This window comes from Choloepus didactylus, chromosome 8 (genome assembly GCF_015220235.1).
Source record: "Choloepus didactylus isolate mChoDid1 chromosome 8, mChoDid1.pri, whole genome shotgun sequence".
Lineage (NCBI taxonomy): Eukaryota > Metazoa > Chordata > Mammalia > Pilosa > Megalonychidae > Choloepus > Choloepus didactylus.
In genome coordinates this window covers 142,417,867-142,436,148 of record NC_051314.1, presented here as the reverse complement: position 1 = coordinate 142,436,148, position 18,282 = coordinate 142,417,867, and the positions used below count along the sequence as shown (strand labels likewise).

At 43.1% G+C, this 18,282-nt stretch overlaps 1 protein-coding gene across 4 annotated transcripts in view; it reads right to left on the bottom strand.

The window, feature by feature from the left end:
• Positions 1-18,282, bottom strand: part of CAMK1D (calcium/calmodulin dependent protein kinase ID) — a 420,857-nt gene that overhangs the window by 56,057 nt on the left and 346,518 nt on the right. For all 4 annotated transcript variants that reach the window (XM_037845773.1, XM_037845775.1, XM_037845772.1 and 1 more), the window contains exons 4-5: positions 7,231-7,369; positions 2,081-2,207 (exon numbers count right to left, since the gene is read on the bottom strand). In XM_037845773.1, the coding sequence (XP_037701701.1) occupies positions 2,081-2,207; positions 7,231-7,369 (266 nt within the window). The remainder of the gene's footprint in view (positions 1-2,080; positions 2,208-7,230; positions 7,370-18,282) is intronic.

Here is an 18,282-nt window from a genome sequence, read left to right as displayed (position 1 = left end):
CAGCACTGGAAGTCTGCCCCCTGCCAGAGGCCAGGTGGTCCTCCTTCCACATCTCTGCTTTCCCCTCCCTTGCCCTCACTTCATTCTCCATCCCTGCAGCGTCCCCTCCTTTGAGTAACTCTATCAGCTAGATACGCCACATGGCCACAGTATGACAAGCCCAAGTCAACAGTAGTTCCCCAAACCCTCAAGAATACCTGGATCCCTATCTGAGACTCCATAAAAGGTTCATTCACTAAGTTTATTCTTCAGAAACTTAAATTCTCCAGAGAGTTCCTATGCCAGCTAAGTCCCAAAACCCAGGGGCAACAGCCTCTTCAAGAACATCAATCAGATGTGCCCCCTTTTCTCATAAGGTTGACACCCCTTTTCTACATGAACAGGTTAGGATGGTCACTGCCTAGACATCCCCTAAGATTGGGAAAGTGATTAAACTAGAGGAAGGGGTAGCAGCAGACAAGATGGAATTTAACAAAGGATTATGAATACTGAATCTTTATATAATTTACTTTCACTTAGTTGCTAGGGTATTAGAATAGCTAGAAGGGAAGAATTGAAATGGTGGAACTGTAACCCATAACATTCTTTGAAATTTGTTCTAGAACTACTTGTTAAATTGTAATTTGAAAGTGCTACCTTTTTTTATATATATGATATTTCACAATAAGGAAATAAGTGAAACTATGGTACCGTAACTCATAACAACTTTGGAAATTTAAAACTACTTGCTAAATTATACTTTAAAAGACATTATCTTTTTGTATATATGTTATATTTTATAATAAGGAAATAACTGAAACTGTGGAACTGTAACTCATAATATTCTTTGAAATTTGCTCTCTAACTACTTGTTAAATTGCACCTGGAAAGTTATCATTTCTATGTATGTGTGTTATATTCCACAACAAAAAATACGATTAAAAAAAAATGAAGCAGTTGTGACCTAACGCCCACTGTTGTGGACTTAAAGAGCATTGAGTGCCCACGAGCTGTGGCACCCCAGGAAGGTAGGGGCCCCCGGGGGAGGGGGTGTCAAGAGGCCATACCCAAAGATGGGCAGGAGCAGGCCGGCTTCTTTCATGGGCTTTAAGCTTCTTATTAGAATAGATGTCGGAGTTTGCATGACCAGGACTTCGCCTTGGTCTCCAATTCCCAAAACTATTTTCCAACTAGATTTTTCTCCCTGTTCTCACACTGGCCTCACTTGTGCCCCCTGAGGCTTTTCCCACCTGGGGCATTTGTGCCAGCTGAGCCCCAACGCCCAGGCGCCTTCTCGTCTTCGCGGTCAGTGCCTAAATGCCACCCCCTCCAATGCCCGTCTGCTGAGTCCTCACCCTTTGTCCCCTGCCCCATTCTCCTCTCACTGTACCACTTCTCTCTGGGGTCGGTCACTCCCATGAGGGTAGAGGCCTGGCTTGTGTGGTCAGTGCTGCCCCCAGGGCCTCCAGCACTGGGCAGGTGGCAGGCACCTACGGGAGAGCTGCAGTGTGGGTGACTGTGTTTGTGGACATGGAGGGCACAGCCGCAGGGCAGGGGAGGCAGCGCATCCTCTACCCAGCCTCTCCGCACACAGCCTGTGGGGGCTCTGCCACCCTCAGGGTTGGTAACAGGCGTTTCAGGAAAAGTCAGTTCTTAGCTCAGCCAGTGACAGGCGTGGCCGACCCCAATCAGTCCCCAGCCTCCTGTGAGGCCCATGCCCAAATCAACCAGGATTTCCACCCAATGCACCCCTCCGACTTCCTTTCTAGCTCCTTCCAACACCTTGCAAACTTTTTATTTGTCCCTCAAGGGGCACAAGAGCCAGGGTCCAATGCTTAAGAAGGCTGGTGAAGATGACATGCACACACAGCATACACGTACCCACCACAGACACATCACACACACTACACATTCCCATTACACACAGAAACACACCACAAACACAAGCCACACACCCACACCACACACACCACCCCATCACCACATATACCCCCACACATCCACACACACACACAGCACACATACCCCTACATACAAACATGCACAGACACACATGCTGCATATACAGATGCACACACGGACACACGGACACTGTCCTTACCGACATAGCCAGGGGTCCCACAGGCTGTGGACATCACGTCTCCTTTGCCCTCCATTTTGGACAATCCAAAGTCGCTGATCATTATTTTGGACTCCTCGTCTTGACTGTAGTACAACAGATTTTCGGGCTAAAAAGAAAACATGTGAAAGAATTTACACACCGTGTTTAAAGCTGGGTTAAATGTTGGGAAAGAGGCAAACAACAAAACCAATTCATAAGCCACGAGTACCCTTTCCCATCAGACATGTGAAAGACATCAATAAAAGCACTGCCTAATGAAAGCAATGTGGAGGGACTGCACCGAAGCTGGCACATGCAGTGTTTCAGTAAATGTTAGTTCCTTTCCCTTTTTAGTATCTTTTCTACTTAAAAAGTTAATATTTTGAGGTGATCTCAGACTTATCAATTCACTTCTGGGTCAGGGGAAGGGAGATTCTCAGGAAATACAATTACTTTCCCAGGTGCTCCTCGTTAGGGACCCTCTGTTCGGGGGTCCCTCCTGCCCCTGGCGGCCTCCCACAGTGCTGCCTCTGGCAGGTGGGTTGCACCTTCCCTTCATCAAGGCCAGCTGTCATCTGCTCCCTCCATCCCTGGGAAACGGGGATGTCCTCCAGGAAGCAATCTGGAGTGGAAAGATCCAGTGCTTTCTGGCATGTTCCTCAAGGGTTCTGAGCTTCTGTTAGTGTGTCTGTAAATCACTGGCAGCGATGGCCCCTTGTTTGCCAGTTTCTGGCAGTGCTCAGAGGAGTAAAACTCTACTTGCAGCGTTTTCGGTCTTGAGACACCATGGCTCCGACGTCAGGCTGTCCAAGAGGGCCTTGTGGAGGCTGCTTCTGTGCAAGGTGCTGCAGCCTCAGAGACTCTCTCGTTTTGTGGCCCCTGCCTGGCCTGGCAAGACCCTGATCACAGAACAGGTGCCTGAAACGACTGTGAAGCTGCTTCAGTCGGTGCTGCTGTCCCCGAGGGAGGGACGGCTGGGGACTCCTGCCTCTGGCTGGTGATGTCCGCCTGCTAGGATGATGCTGGAGGCTCTCCAAGTGAGTGACTGACCACTGCGCCTTTAGCTACCCCCCAGGAAATGCAGCCTGAGGACTCTGAGCTGGGAACCCCATGTCCTACCTGTCTGAGTCTCCTTCAGCCCCCACAGCGAAGCAACATTTTCTCTTGTCAGTGGGTGGTGGTGAAGCTGCGCGGTTCCCACAGGGTGGAGGGGCCTGACTTGTTTACAACTGGGGTGCTCAGCCTCACTGTGCAGCAGAATCGCCTGCAAGGCTGTTAAAAAGCCTGAGGTATCCTTCGGCCCAGTGGTGACTGGGCCGGGGCGTCTGTTTTTTAGGGTTCATAGGGGGTTCTGATGGGCAACTGCTGCTGTGAAGACATTCTGAGAACCCAAAGGGAAAAAGCACCCGACAGCACCCAAAATAACGGCACAGAAAGGAACGACGTGCAACAGTCATGCTGATGCTAATTACGTGGGCAAAGCATGATATTTGAGGAAAATCAAATGCATATTTAAGGATGCTTTCACTGGGTATTTCAAGGGAAAAGAAAATGGACCAATCAATCGCTGATGCAGGAACAATGCTTAAAAAATGGTGGGGAGCCCAAGTGAGTGAGTCTCCCTGGAGACACGGGACATAGATTCTGGGAATGAGCCTGACCCTGGCATCAAGGGATTGAGAATGCCTTTTTGACCAAAAGAGATAAAAGAAAGACAACAAAATACAGTTTCAGTGGCTAAGAGAATTCAAATAGAGTCAAGAGGCTGTCCTGGAGGTTGCTCCTATGCGAGCTGCAGTTAGATATGCCAAATGGCCACAGTATGATAAACCCAAGTCAACAGTAGTCCCCAAAACCTTAAAGAATACCCGGATCCCTATATGAGACTCTACAGAAGTTTCACTCACTTAGTTTATTCTTCAGAAACTTAAATTCTCCAGAGAGTTCCTCTGCCTGCTAAGTCCCAAAACCCAGGGGCAACAGCCTCTTCAAGAACATCAACCAGATGTGCCCCCTTTTCTCATAAGGTTGACACCCCTTTTCTACATGAACAGCTTAGGGTGGTCACTGCCCAGGCATCCCTGAAGATCAGGAAAGTGATTAAACTAGAGGAAGGGTAGCAACAGACAAGATGGAACTGAACAAATGATTATAAATACCGAATCTTTATATAATTTTCTTTTTCTTAGTTGCTAGGGTATTAGAATAGCTAGAAGGAAAGAACTGAAATGGTGGAACTGTAACCCATAACATTCTTTGAAATTTGCAATATAGCTACTTGTTAAATTGTAATTTGAAAGTTATCACATTTTTGTCTATATACTTCACAATAAGGAAATTGTAATTTGAAAGTTATCACATTTTTGTCTATATATTTCACAATAAGGAAATAAATGAAACTATGATACTGTAACCCATTATACTACAGTATAGGAAATTTCCTATATAGCTAGTTGTTAAACTGTACTTATAAAGTTATCACCTTTTTGCACATGTTATATTTCATGATAAGGAAATAACTGAAACTGTAGAACTGTAACCCATAATATTCTTTGAAATTTCCTCTCTAACAACTTATTATTTTGCACTTGGAAAGTTATCACTTCTATGTAAATATGTTGTATTCCACAATAAAAACAAACAAACAAACAAACAAAAAAAACACTCTGAAACCCAGAAAAAAAATAATGGGCAAGGAGTAATCTAATCTAAAAAGCGCATGTGTGCCATGCCCTCTCTGAATGAGGTATCCTTTATAAGCACCAAAGATCCAATCACAGGATTGTTTTTAAACTTTTTCTACTTTCTTGAAAAAAAAAAACTCTTGGATTTCTAATCTGCACTGTCCAGCAATTTCCCGCTGTAAAGGTGAGCAAGGAAGAGCAGAAAGTAAGTGGCCTCATGCTACTAAGCAAGATTTGACCCAGGTAAGGGCCCAAAGGACCTCCCCACATGTCCCTTCTGCAGGAGTGTCATCCCAGTCAATAAAAAGCTCTTGGAAGAACAACTGCTCCCCACGGGGGTTGAAGCTACTGCTCCTTCACAGCTCAGATTCATAGTTTCAACTGGCTTGAGACTTCACAGAAACAACGAACAAGGAGAGAAGACAAGCTCGGGGCGGTGTGGACAGGAGCCCTGGTGACAGCAGAAGGGCTGGGGGCAAGCAGGGATCTTGCTAAAGCTGCATCGCAATCCTGCCCGGTGTCCTGGGAGCCTGTAGCTCAACCAACAAATGATCGTTCTATATGTCATGGCGTCTGTGCAAGTCAACTGGTAGTCAATACCCAAGTTGGAAAGTCAATCCTAACCCTTTAATAGTCCACATCACAAGCTTTAAAAATATCAGAATATTAACTTCAGTGAAGTTAATGTTATATATAATCACTGTCTCAATCTGGGGGTTCCCAATGGGAGGCGACTGTGCCCCTGCACCCACAGGACGTTTGGCCACTTCTGGAAACATACTTGGTTGTTACGACTCCAGGGGTGCTAAAGGCATCTAGTGGGAGAGGCCAGAGAGGCTGCAAAATATCCTACAATGCACAGGACAGCCCCCCCCCCCCCAACAAAGACAGATCTGTCGCCAAGTGTCAACCATGCAGTGGAGGCACCTGTTCTAATCCCAGCAGGCAATCATGGGTACTTCCTGTCCCAGCCCCTTCATTTTGAAAGCAGCACATCTGACTGTCTCTAGTAGCTTCCTGGGGCAAGAGGAGGGAGAAGGAGGTCTGTGCACACATGGGGTGGGGGCAGTATCCCAGATTGTGCACTAATCTTAAACGAATGCAATCGTGTTCTCCGTCACTCTGGCTCAGAAGTTTATATAAGTTGCTTTAATTTTCATAGATGTTTGTGAAGATTTACTATTCTAAGCCCAACCTTCTCCACATAGCTCCAACTCCCCTGCACCTCTGCTCCCACAGAGCAGGCAGGACCCCACAAACTGGACTGGGGGGCAGGTGGGTTCACCTCGCCACTGCAGAGCCCGCACGTCCCTCAAGATCAGCTTCATCCATCAAGAAACCTGCCAAGGGTGAAGGCTGAAAGGACTCATCTCGCAGCCCAAAGAAATTCACAATCCTTGTAGGTTCTCCAGGCCTGTTAGAGATGCTTGTTCTTAGGCTCCACTTAAGACCTACAGACTCAGAATCTCTGGTGGGGGCAGGGCCCAGCAATCTGCATTTTTATCAAACCCTCCAGATAGTTCTGCTGCTTTCTAACATTTGGGAACACTGCCTGAGACTATCGAAAATGGTAACATGGAGAGAAGACAAAACTTCACAGGGAGTCTTTATCAAAGGAAAGGTTCCATTATTTTCTGCCTTGACACTCAGTACTAGATAACAGACAGATGCTAAACTCAGTTTTAACAAGTAATTATGATTTATTCTTCAAATTGACTTAGATTTCCCACAGTTGTGAAAAGCACGATTTTGGTAGGATAGAATCCTTGTACTGTGGTGCCCGTAACTGCTGTAGAACGAAGCCACAATACAACCTTGAGTCTCACAATTTTGCTTTCTACCTCACATGGCCATATTTACTAGACATACCTTTGGCTCCTGCACAGACCTGGGCAGGAATGTAACACCAAGAAGTCCAAGGAAGGACACACCCTTCAGTGCTAATGGGTCAAGACAGATTAAGATGCCAAAAGCTCAAAAGGAAAAGATAAGAAAGGAACTTCCCACAGGACTTGGAGAAAAGGACACCACTGTAACTTGTTTCCTTTCTCTTTCCTGTTAACCTTTTATCTCCCCTCTCTCTTACGCCCACTGCCTACTGCTCCATTTCTTTCATAGTATGTGGTGTAGAAGAGGGAGAAACTGTGAAGAACTGCCCTGGGAGAAGGATGTTTATGATTTATGTGTCTTGACCCAAATTGGCTTTTGGATGGGCTTAGAGCAGCACCTGGTCTCCCTCCCAGCCAGCCCTGAGGCTACATAATGGTTATAAAATCTTCCAAATGATGGTCAGTCTGTTATTTTTGTCTCCTCTCAAGCTACTGCAGGATCTCAGAGGCCCTGGCAAGGAAAAGTACACAAATCCCCCCACCCCCATTCACTCCTCCCATCTCTACACTGAAGCTGCCTGGTCCTCTCCGACAGGTGCATTGTGGGTTGGAGGATGTTGCTAAGCAACTGGCTCACCTTGAGGTCCCTGTGGACGATGCCCATTCTGTGGAGGTAGTACACAGCATCCAAGACCTGGCGGATCAGGGTGCTGGCATCCTTCTCTGTGTAAAATCCCTTCTCCACTATCCGGTCAAACAGCTCTCCACCAGACACACTGTTAAAAAAAGGAACAAATGGGAAGTTGAAGAGGACCTGTTGAATGTTGCAGGGAAAACCATCAAGAGGAGCTTTCAATGTGATAAAAGGTCCAAATTTTATTTCTAAAACAAATCCAATTTCAAGTTTAGATTTTTCTCCATGTATACCCCAGAAGCTAAACCCTATGGAAGTGTTTCTATATGGGGTACAGGTGGCTTGGAGAAATAAAGGGAATAAAAACTAATGGGGGAACTGAGAGGGAGGCGGGGCAAGATGGCGGACTGGTGAGCTGTATGTTTTAGTTACTCCTCCAGGAAAGTAGGTAGAAAGCCAGGAACTGCGTGGACTGGACACCACAGAGCAATCTGACTTTGGGCATACTTCATACAACACTCATGAAAATGTGGAACTGCTGAGATCAGCGAAATCTGTAAGTTTTTGTGGCCAGGGGACCCGCACCCCTCCCTGCCAGGCTCAGTCCCGTGGGAGGAGGGACTGTCAGCTCCGGGAAGGAGAAGGGAGAACTGCAGTGGCAGCCCTTATTGGAAACTCATTCTACTGATCCAAACTCCAACCATAGATAGACTGAGACCAGACACCAGAGAATCTGAGAGCAGCCAGCCCAGCAGAGAGGAGACAGGCATAGGAAAAAACAACACAAAAAACTCCAAAATAAAAGCGGAGGATTTTTGGAGTTCTGGTGAACATAGAAAGGGGAAGGGCAGAGCTCAGGCCCTGAGGCTCATATGCAAATCCCAAAGAAAAGCTGATCTCTCTGCCCTGTGGACCTTTCCTTAATGGCCCTAATTGCTTTGTCTCTTAGCATTTCAATAACCCATTAGATCTCTGAGGAGGGCCCTTTTTTTTAATCCTTTTTTCTTTTTCAAAAACAATTACTCCAAGAAGCCCAATACAGAAAGCTTCAAAGACTTGCTATTTGGGCAGGTCAAGACAAGAGCAGAACTAAGAGAGCTCTGAGACAAAAGGCAATAATCCAGTGGCTGAGAAAATTCACTAAACACCACAACCTCCCAAGAAAAGGGGGGTGTCCGCTCACAGCCATCATCCTGGTGGACAGGAAACACCCCTGCCCGTTGCCAGCCCCATAGCCCAGAGATGCCCCACACAACCCAGTGTGACGGAAGTGCTTCAAATAACAGGCACATACCACAAAACTGGGTGTGGACATTAGCCTTCCCTGCAACCTCAGCTGATTGTCCCAGAGTTGGGAAGGTGGAGCAGTGTGAATTAACAAAGCCCCATTCAGCCATCATTTCAGCAGACTGGGAGCCTCCCTACACAGCCCAGCAGCCCAGACCTGCCCTGGGGGGATGGCACTCACTTGTGACATAGCACAGTCATCCCTCAACAGAGGACCCGGGGTGCACAGCCTGGAAGAGGGGCCCACTTGCAAGTCTCAGGAGCCATACGCCAATACCAAGGACTTGTGGGTCAGTGGCAGAGACAAACTGGCAGGACTGAACTGAAGGATTAGACTATTGCAGCAGCTTTCACACTCTAGGATCACCAGGGAGATTTGATTGCTAGAGCCACCCCCCCTCCCTGACTGCCCAGAAACATGCCCCATATACAGGGCAGGCAACACCAACTACACACGCAAGCTTGGTACACCAATTGGACCCCACAAGACTCACTCCCCCACTCACCAAAAAGGCTAAGCAGGGGAGACCTGGCTTGTGGAGAACAGGTGGCTCGTGGACACCACCTGCTGGTTAGTTAGAGAAAGTGTACTCCACGAAGCTGTAGATCTGATAAATTAGAGATAAGGACTTCAATTGGTCTACACATCCTAAAAGAACCCTATCAAGTTCAGCAAATGCCAAGAGGCCAAAAACAACAGAAAATTATAAAGCATATGAAAAAACCAGACGATATGGATAACCCAAGCCCAAGCACCCAAATCAAAAGACCAGAAGAGACACAGCACCTAGAGCAGCTACTCAAAGAACTAAAGATGAACAATGAGACCATAGTACGGGATACAAAGGAAATCAAGAAGACCCTAGAAGAGCATAAAGAAGACATTGCAAGACTAAATAAAAAAATGGATGATCTTATGGAAATTAAAGAAACTGTTGACCAAATTAAAAAGATTCTGGACACTCATAGTACAAGACTAGAGGAAGTTGAACAACGAATAAGTGACCTGGAAGATGACAGAATGGAAAATGAAAGCATAAAGAAAGAATGAGGAAAAAAATTGAAAAAATCAAAATGGACCTCAGGGATATGATAGATATTATGAAACGTCTGAATATAAGACTCATTGGTGCTCCAGAAGGGGAAGAAAAGGGTAAAGGTCTAGGAAGAGTATTCAAAGAAATTGTTGGGGAAAACTTCCCAAATCTTCTAAACAACATAAATACACAAATCATAAATGCTCAGCGAACTCCAAATAGAATAAATCCAAATAAACCCACTCCGAGACATATTCTGATCACACTGTCAAACACAGAAGAGAAGGAGCAAGTTCTGAAAGCAAAAAGAGAAAAGCAATTCACCACATACAAAGGAAACAGCATAAGACTATGTAGTGACTACTCAGCAGCCACCATGCAGGCAAGAAGGGAGTGGCACGATATATTTAAGATTCTGAGTGAGAAAAATTTCCAACCAAGAATACTTTATCCAGCAAAGCTCTCCTTCAAATTTGAGGGAGAGCTTAAATTTTTCACAGACAAGCAAATGCTGAGAGAATTTGCTAACAAGAGACCTGCCCTACTGGAGATACTAAAGGGAGCCCTACAGACAGAGAAACAAAGAAAGGACAGAGAGATTTAGTTCAGTACTAAAGAGATTCAGTATGGGTACAATAAAGGATATTAATAGAGAGAGGGGAAAAATATGACAAACATAAACCAAAGGATAAGATGGCTGATTCAAGAAATGCCTTCACGGTTATAACATTGAATGTAAATGGATTAAACTCCCCAATTAAAAGATATAGATTCGAAGAATGGATCAAAAAAAATGAACCATCAATATGTTGCATACAAGAGACTCATCTTAGACACAGGGACACAAAGAAACTGAAAGTGAAAGGATGGAAAAAATATTTCATGCAAGATACAGCCAAAAGAAAGCAGGTGTAGCAATATTAATCTCAGATAAAATAGACTTTAAATGAAGGGATGTTTTGAGAGACAAAGAAGGCCACTACATACTAATAAAAGGGGCAAATCAACAAGAAGAAATAACAATCGTAAATGTCTATGCACCCAATCAAGGTGCCACAAAATACATGAGAGAAACACTGGCAAAACTAAAGGAAGCAATTGATGTTTCCACAATAATTGTGGGAGACTTCAACACATCACTCTCTCCTATAGATAGATCAACCAGAGAGAAGACCAATAAGGAAATTGAAAACCTAAACAATCTGATAAATGAATTAGATTTAACAGACATATACAGGACATTACATCCCAAATCACCAGGATACACATACTTTTCTAGGGCTCATGGAAGTTTCTCCAGAATAGATCATATGCTGGGACATAAAACAAGCCTCAATAAATTTAAAAAGATTGAAATTATTCAAAGCATATTCTCTGACCACAATGGAATACAATTAGAAGTCAATAACCATCAGAGACTTGGAAAATTCACAAATACCTGGAGGTTAAACAACACACTCCTAAACAATCAGTGGGTTAAAGAAGAAATAGCAAGAGAAATTGCTAAATATATAGAGATGAATGAAAATGAGAACACAACATACCAAAACCTATGGGATGCAGCAAAAGCAGTGCTAACGGGGAAATTTATAGCACTAAACGCATATAATAAAAAGGAAGAAAGAGCCAAAATCAAAGAACTAATGGATCAACTGAAGAAGCTAGAAAATGAACAGCAAACCAATCCTAAACCAAGTAGAAGAAAAGAAATAACAAGGATTAAAGCAGAAATAAATGACATAGAGAACAAAAAAACAATAGAGAGGATAAATATCACCAAAAGTTGGTTCTTTGAGAAGATCAACAAGATTGACAAGCCCCTAGCTAGACTGACAAAATCAAAAAGAGAGAAGACCCATATAAACAAAATAATGAATGAAAAAGGTGACATAACTGCAGATCCTGAAGAAATTAAAAAAATTATAAGAGGATACTATGAACAACAGTATGGCAACAAACTGGATAATGTAGAGGAAATGGACAATTTCCTGGAAACATATGAACAACCTAGACTGACCAGAGAAGAAATAGAAGACCTCAACCAACCCATCACAAGCAAAGAGATCCAATCAGTCATCAAAAATCTTCCCACAAATAAATGCCCAGGGCCAGATGGCTTCACAGGGGAATTCTACCAAACTTTCCAGAAAGAAATGACACCAATCTTACTCAAACTCTTTCAAAACATTGAAGAAAATGGAACACTACCTAACTCATTTTGTGAAGCTAACATCAATCTAATACCAAAACCAGGCAAAGATGCTACAAAAAAGGAAAACTACCAGCCAATCTCCCTAATGAATATAATTTCAATCTTTTTAAATTTATTGAGGCTTGTTTTATGTCCCAGCATATGATCTATTCTGGAGAAAGTTCCATGAGCACTAGAAAAGTATGTGTATCCTGGTGATTTGGGATGTAATTCCCTGTATATGTCTGTTAAATCTAATTCATTTATCAGATTGTTTAGGTTTTCAATTTGCTTATTGGTCTTCTGTCTGGTTGATCTATCTATAGGAGAGTGTGATGTGTTGAAGTCTCCCACAATTATTGTGGAAACATCAATTGCTTCCTTTAGTTTTGCCAGTGTTTCTCTCATGTATTTTGTGGCACCTTGATTGGGTGCATAGACATTTACGATTGTTATTTCTTCTTGCTGAATTGCCCCTTTTATTAGTACGTAGTGGCCTTCTTTGTCTCTCAAAACATCCCTGCATTTGAAGTCTATTTTATCTGAGATTAATATTGCTACACCTGCTTTCTTTTGGCTGTAGCTTGCATGAAATATTTTTTTCTATCCTTTCACTTTCAGTTTCTTTGTGTCCCTGTGTCTAAGATGAGTCTCTTGTATGCAACATATTGATGGTTCATTTTTTTTGATCCATTCTGCGAATCTATATCTTTTAATTGGGGAGTTTAATCCATTTACATTCAACGTTATAACCGTGAAGGCATTTCTTGAATCAGCCATCTTATCCTTTGGTTTATGTTTGTCATATTTTTCCCCTCTGTCTATTAATATCCTTTATTGTACCCATACCGAATCTCTTTAGTACTGAACCTTTCTCCAAGTCTCTCTGTCCTTTCTTTGTTTCTCTGTTTGTAGGGCTCCCTTGAGTATCTCCAGTAGGGCAGGTCTCTTGTTAGCAAATTCTCTCAGCATTTGTTTGTCTGTGAAAAATTTAAGCTCTCCCTCAAATTTGAAGGAGAGCTTTGCTGGATAAAGTATTCTTGGCTGGAAATTTTTCTCACTCAGAATTTTAAAAATATCGTGACACTGCCTTCTCACCTCCATGGTGGCTGCTGAGTAGTCACTACTTAGTCTTATGCTGTTTCCTTTGTATGTGGTGAATTGCTTTTCTCTTGCTGCTTTCAGAACTTGCTCCTTCTCTTCTGTGTTTGACAGTGTGATCAGTATATGTCTCGGAGTGGGTTTATTTGGATTTATTCTATTTGGAGTTCGCTGAGCAATTATGATTTGTGTATTTATGTTGTTTAGAAGATTTGGGAAGTTTTCCCCAACAATTTCTTTGAATACTCTTCCTAGACCTTTACCCTTTTCTTCCCCTTCTGGGACACCAATGAGTCTTATATTCGGACGTTTCATATTATCTATCATATCCCTGAGGTCCATTTCGATTTTTTCAATTTTTTTCCCCATTCTTTCTTTTATGCTTTCATTTTCCATTCTGTCATCTTCGAGGTCACTGATTCGTTGTTCAACTTCCTCTAGTCTTGTACTATGAGTGTCCAGAATCTTTTTAATTTGGTCAACAGTTTCTTTAATTTCCATAAGATCATCCATTTTTTTATTTAGTCTTGCAATGTCTTCTTTATGCTCTTCTAGGGTCTTCTTGATTTCCTTTATCTCCCGTACTATGGTCTCATTGTTCATCTTTAGTTCTTTGAGTAGCTGCTCTAGGTGCTGTGTCTCTGTCTCTTCTGGTCTTTTGATTTGGGTGCTTGGGCTTGGGTTATCCATATCGTCTGGTTTTTTCATATGCTTTATAATTTTCTGTTGTTTTTGGCCTCGTGGCATTTGCTGAACTTGATAGGGTTCTTTTAGGATTTGTAGATCAATTGAAGTCCTTATCTCTAATTTATCAGATCTACAGCTTCGTGGAGTACACTTTCTCTAACTAACCAGCAGGTGGCGTCCACGAGCCACCTGTTCTCCACAAGCCAGTTCTCCCCTGCTTAGCCTTTTTGGTGAGTGGGGGAGTGAGTCTTGTGGGATCCAATTGGTGTACCAAGCTTGCGTGTGTAGTTGGTGTTGCCTGCCCTGTATATGGGGCGTGTTTCTGGGCAGTCGGGGGGGAGGGTGGCTCTAACAATCAAATCTCCCTGGTGATCCTAGAGTTTGAAAGCTGCTGCAATAGTCTAATCCTTCAGTTCAGCCCTGCCACAGTTTGTCTCTGCCACTGACCCACAAGTCCTTGGTATTGGCGTATGGCTCCTGAGACTTGCAAGTGGGCCCCTCTTCCAGGCCGTGCACCCCCAGGTCCTCTGTTGAGGGATGACTGTGCTATGTCACAGGTGAGTGCCATCCCCCCAGGGCAGTTCTGGGCTGCTGGGCTGTGTAGGGAGGCTCCCAGTCTGCTGAAATGATGGCTGAATGGGGCTTTGTTAATTCACACTGCTCTACCTTCCCAACTCTGGGACAATCAGCTGAGGTTGCAGGGAAGGCTAATGTCCACGCCCAGTTTTGTGGTATGTGCCTGTTATTTGAAGCACTTCCGTCACACTGGGTTGTCTGGGGCAGTTCTGGGCTATGGGGCTGGCGATGGGCAGGAGTGTTTCCTGTCCACCAGGATGATGGCTGTGAGCGGACACCCCCCTTTTCTTGGGAAGTTGTGGTGTTTAGTGAATTTTCTCAGCCACTGGATTATTGCGTTTTGTCTCAGAGCTCTCCTAGTTCTGCTCTTGACTCGACCTGCCCAAATAGCAAGTCTTTGAAGCTTTCTGTATTGGGCTTCCTAGAGTAATTGTTTTAGAAAAAGAAAAAAAGGATTAAAAAAACAAAAAAAAACAAAAAAAAAAAACGGGCCCTCCTCAGAGATCTAATGGGTTATTGAAATGCTAAGAGACAAAGCAACCAGGGCCATTAAGGAAAGGTCCACAGGGCAGAGAGATCAGCTTTTCTTCGGGATTTGCAGATGCGCCTCAGGGCCCTTCCCCTTTCTATGTTCACCAGAACTCCAAAAATCCTCCGCTTTTATTTTGGAGTTTTTCGTGTTGTTTTTTTTCTATGCCTGTCTCCTCTCTGCTGGGCTGGCTGCTCTCAGATTCTCTGGTGTCTGGTCTCAGTCTATCTATGGTTGGAGTTTGAATCAGTAGAATGAGTTTCCGATAAGAGCTGCCACTGCAGTTCTCCCTTCTCCTTCCCGGAACTGACAGCCCCTCCTCCCCCGGGACTGAGCCTGGCAGGGAGGGGCGCGGGTCCCCTGGCCGCAAAAACTTACAGATTTCGCTGATCTCAGCAGTTCCACGTTTTCATGAGTGTTGTATGAAGTATGCCCAAAGTCAGATTGCTCTGTGGTGTCCAGTCCACGCAGTTCCTGGCTTTCTACCTACTTTCCTGGAGGAGTAACACTAAGTTTGTTTCTTCAAAGACATGTACCCTGGAATCCAGCACCACACGGAGTCTAACAGCCTTGCAAGCTTTTGTCTTCAGAATTCCTCCACAGGACACAAGGATAAGAACGCCTGCCTCACAAAGTGGCCAGAAAGCTCACATGGCCCAAATCTCCAGTTCTCAGTCTTTAGGTTCAGAGTGAGATTGTGATGTTCCTTTTTGCCAACAGGGCACAATGGAAATTATAACTGTATTTAGTCATGAAGGTAATAAGGGAAATTTCTCGGCTAGGTTCCCGGCGCTCCCGCCCTCCGCTCGGCGCGCTGAAACCCGCAGAGCGCGCCACCGTCGGGGAACCTCCCTAATGAATATAGATGCAAAAATCCTCAACAAAATACTTGCAAATCGAATCCAAAGACACATTAAAAAAAAAATCATACACCATGACCAAGTGGGGTTCATTCCAGGCATGCAAGGATAGTTCAACATAAGAAAATCAATCAATGTATTACAACACATTAACAAGACAAAAGGGAAAAATCAATTGATCATCTCAATAGATGCTGAAAAAGCATTTGACAAAATCCAACATCCCTTTTTGATAAAAACACTTCAAAAGGTAGGAATTGAAGGAAACTTCCTCAACATGATAAAGAGCATATACGAAAAACCCACAGCCAGCATAGTACTCAATGGTGAGAGACTGAAAGCCTTCCCTCTAAGATCAGGAACAAGACAAGGATGCCCGCTGTCACCACTGTTATTCAACATTGTGCTGGAAGTGCTAGCCAGGGCAATCCGGCAAGACAAAGAAATAAAAGGCATCCAAATTGGAAAAGAAGAAGTAAAACTGTCATTGTTTGCAGATGATATGATCTTATATCTAGAAAACCCTGAGAAATCGACGATACAGCTACTAGAGCTAATAAACAAATTTAGCAAATTAGCGGGATACAAGATTAATGCACATAAGTCAGTAATGTTTCTATATGCTAGAAATGAACAAACGGAAGAGACACTCAAGAAAAAGATACCATTTTCAATAGCAACTAAAAAAATCAAGTACCTAGGAATAAACTTAACCAAAGATGTAAAAGACCTATACAAAGAAAACTACATAACTCTACTAAAAGAAATAGAAGGGGACCTTAAAAGATTGAAAAATATTCCATGTTCATGGATAGGAAGACTAAATGTCATTAAGATGTCAATTCTACCCAAACTCATCTACAGATACAATGCAATCCCAATCAAAATTCCAACAACCTACTTTGCAGACTTGGAAAACCTAGTTATCAAATTTATTTGGAAAGGGAAGATGCCTCGAATTGCTAAAGACACTCTAAAAAAGAAAAACGAAGTGGGAGGACTTACACTCCCTGACTTTGAAGCTTATTATAAAGCCACAGTTGCCAAAACAGCATGGTACTGGCACAAAGATAGACATATAGATCAATGGAATCGAATTGAGAATTCAGAGATAGACCCTCAGATCTATGGCCGACTGATCTTTGATAAGGCCCCCAAAGTCACTGAACTGAGTCATAATGGTCTTTTCAACAAATGGGGCTGGGAGAGTTGGATATCCATATCCAAAAGAATGAAAGAGGACCCCTACCTCACACCCTACACAAAAATTAACTCAAAATGGACGAAAGATCTCAATATAAAAGAAAGAATCCATAAAACTCCTAGAATATAATGTAGGAAAACATCTTCAAGACCTTGTATTAGGCGGCCACTTCCTAGACTTTACACCCAAAGCACAAGCAACAAAAGAGAAAATAGATAAATGGGAACTCCTCAAACTTAGAAGTTTCTGCACCTCAAAGGAATTTCTCAAAAAGGTAAAGAGGCAGCCAACTCAATGGGAAAAAATTTTTGGAAACCATGTATCTGACAAAAGACTGATATCCTGCATATATAAAGAAATCCTACAACTCAATGACAATAGTACAGACAGCCCAATTATAAAATGGGCAAAAGATATGAAAAGACAGTTCTCTGAAGAGGAAATACAAATGGCCAAGAAACACATGAAAAAATGTTCAGCTTCACTAGCTATTAGAGAGATGCAAATTAAGACCACAATGAGATACCATCTAACACCGGTTAGAATGGCTGCCATTAAACAAACAGGAAACTACAAATGCTGGAGGGGATGTGGAGAAATTGGAACTCTTATTCATTGTTGGTGGGACTGTATAATGGTTCAGCCACTCTGGAAGTCAGTCTGGCAGTTCCTTAGAAAACTAGATATAGAGTTACCATTCGATCCAGCGATTGCACTTCTCGGTATATACCCGGAAGGTTGGAAAGCAGTGACACGAACAGATATCTGCACGCCAATGTTCATAGCAGCATTATTAACAATTGCCAAGAGATGGAAACAACCCAAATGTCCTTCAACAGATGAGTGGATAAATAAAATGTGGTATATACACACGATGGAATAGTACACGGCAGTAAGAAGGAACGATCTCATGAAATATATGACAACATGGATGAACCTTGAAGACATAATGCTGAGCAAAATAAGCCAGGCACAAAAAGAGAAATATTATATGCTACCACTAATGTGAACTTTGAAAAATGTAAAACAAATAGTTTATAATGTAGAATGTAGGGGAACTAGCAATAGAGAGCAATTAAGGAAGGGGGAACAATAATCCAAGAAGAACAGATAAGCTATTTAACGTTCTGGGGATGCCCAGGAATGACTATGGTCTGTTAATTTCTGATGGATATAGTAGGAACAAGTTCACAGAAATGTTGCTATATTAGGTAACTTTCTTGGGGTAAAGTAGGAACATGTTGGAAGTTAAGCAGTTATCTTAGGTTAGTTGTCTTTTTCTTACTCCCTTGTTATGGTCTCTTTGAAATGTTCTTTTATTGTATGTTTGTTTTCTTTTTAACTTTTTTTTCATACAGTTGATTTAAAAAAGAAGGGAAAGTTACAAAAAAAAAAAAGAAAAACAAGGAAAAAAAGATGTAGTGCCCCCTTGAGGAGCCTGTGGAGAATGCAGGGGTATTTGCCTACCTCACCTCGATGGTTGCTAACATGACCACAGATATAGGGGACTGGTGGTTTGATGGGTTGAGCCTTCTATCATAGGTTTTACCCTTGGGAAGATGGTTGCTGCAAAGGAGAGGCTA